This window comes from Lichtheimia ornata (assembly GCF_029851405.1).
Source record: "Lichtheimia ornata isolate CBS 291.66 chromosome Unknown scaffold00463, whole genome shotgun sequence".
Lineage (NCBI taxonomy): Eukaryota > Fungi > Mucoromycota > Mucoromycetes > Mucorales > Lichtheimiaceae > Lichtheimia > Lichtheimia ornata.
The window spans coordinates 1-1,265 of record NW_026695771.1 but is presented as its reverse complement, the minus strand read 5'-3'; the positions used below and the strand labels follow the sequence as shown (position 1 = coordinate 1,265).

The following is a 1,265-nucleotide window of genomic DNA, read 5'->3' as shown; positions in this document are numbered from 1 at the left end:
CTTCGATCTGAGCGATTGTGACGAATTGGCAAACACATGGGGCGATCCCAACTTACGCTACCTATTATACAGCACACCTCTTGGGCCTACCACACACACTTTCACAGCCTTGCCACCTTCACCAAAGGTAGTATTATGATCAGTGGATATTTTTCAACAAGGGAACCCGTTATCGTCCAAAAAGTCGCGTGTTGTTGTCGACTTTTTTTCGTTTACTTTATTCGTGGAGCCAATATACAGTATCGTTTGTACACCAACAAAAGCTAAGTAATTATACAAGATACGTCAAGGGAATGAGTGATTCAAGGAAGAGGAAAAGGATAATGATACGATTTATTTTCTAGTTCGATTTCTTTTGCGTGGGTGTTGTGGCGGGAGTCTAGCGTTTGGTGGTAGTATACGAGCTTGATCGAGTTCAGATTGAAGATTGTCCAGTTTGCCAATAATATCAAGAAGTTTTGCATCATTAAATGATCCTTGATCGAGTGTACGTTTGAACCTGTTGATTTGGGACTTGATGGTATCACGAGGATTATCCATGGAAGTATTATCGTTGGTGTCATTGGTAGTGGTGGAAGCGGATTGAGAGACATTGTTGGCATCTTGAGCTCGCGATGCAGATGGAGAAAGAGAAGGAGCGGAAGGGTTGAGATCAATCGTGACCCTTTTAGGTTGATGATCACCATTAACGACGTAAGATGTATTCCAACGTGCGAGAAGGAACATGTGCTTGCATGCCTTGTTATTAAACTTGTAAGCTAGACATGAGCATGTCATCACTTTTGTGGTATCAGAGGCTGTGTCGTATTCAACAGTGACCTTTAAGAAGAGGGATACTATAGATGAGAATCATGCTTGGCTCGAGGATAAAAGATATAGCTTACCGTAAAACGGATACCATCAAGTGCAAAACTATTGACAAGGTATGCATTTGTATCCGCTGTACTCGGTTGAATCATACAGCTAAGTTGCATGTCGGTCATGTCATTAGCCAAGTCATTGGCTTGTTTCCTCTTCTGTAGCATATGCCGCTGTTGGTTGGTCAATGCACCGTTGCGTGCTGCACGTTGCTTGATGATGGCCACCATATCGAGCTCGACTTCTTCAACAAGGGTATAGATTAGAAAATCTACACGTCTTGGGTATTTGCGTTGCAAATAAACGGTCTTGAGCTGATTGTGCCATGACTCCACATAATTGTTCGTCAACATGTTGGTATATACTTCAGGATGATAGCACCTTGCCCACCTTGGATACTTATCCTC

At 42.6% G+C, this 1,265-nt stretch overlaps 1 protein-coding gene across 1 annotated transcript; it reads right to left on the bottom strand.

Annotated features, from left to right (window-relative positions):
* Positions 1 to 333: 333 nt before the first annotated feature.
* Positions 334 to 1,265, bottom strand: O0I10_013315 (uncharacterized protein; the record flags this gene model as incomplete). Its single annotated transcript, XM_058493098.1, has 2 exons — positions 334 to 819; positions 885 to 1,265. Coding segments are annotated over 2 exons (867 nt in total), but the record flags the coding sequence as incomplete, so codon positions are not given.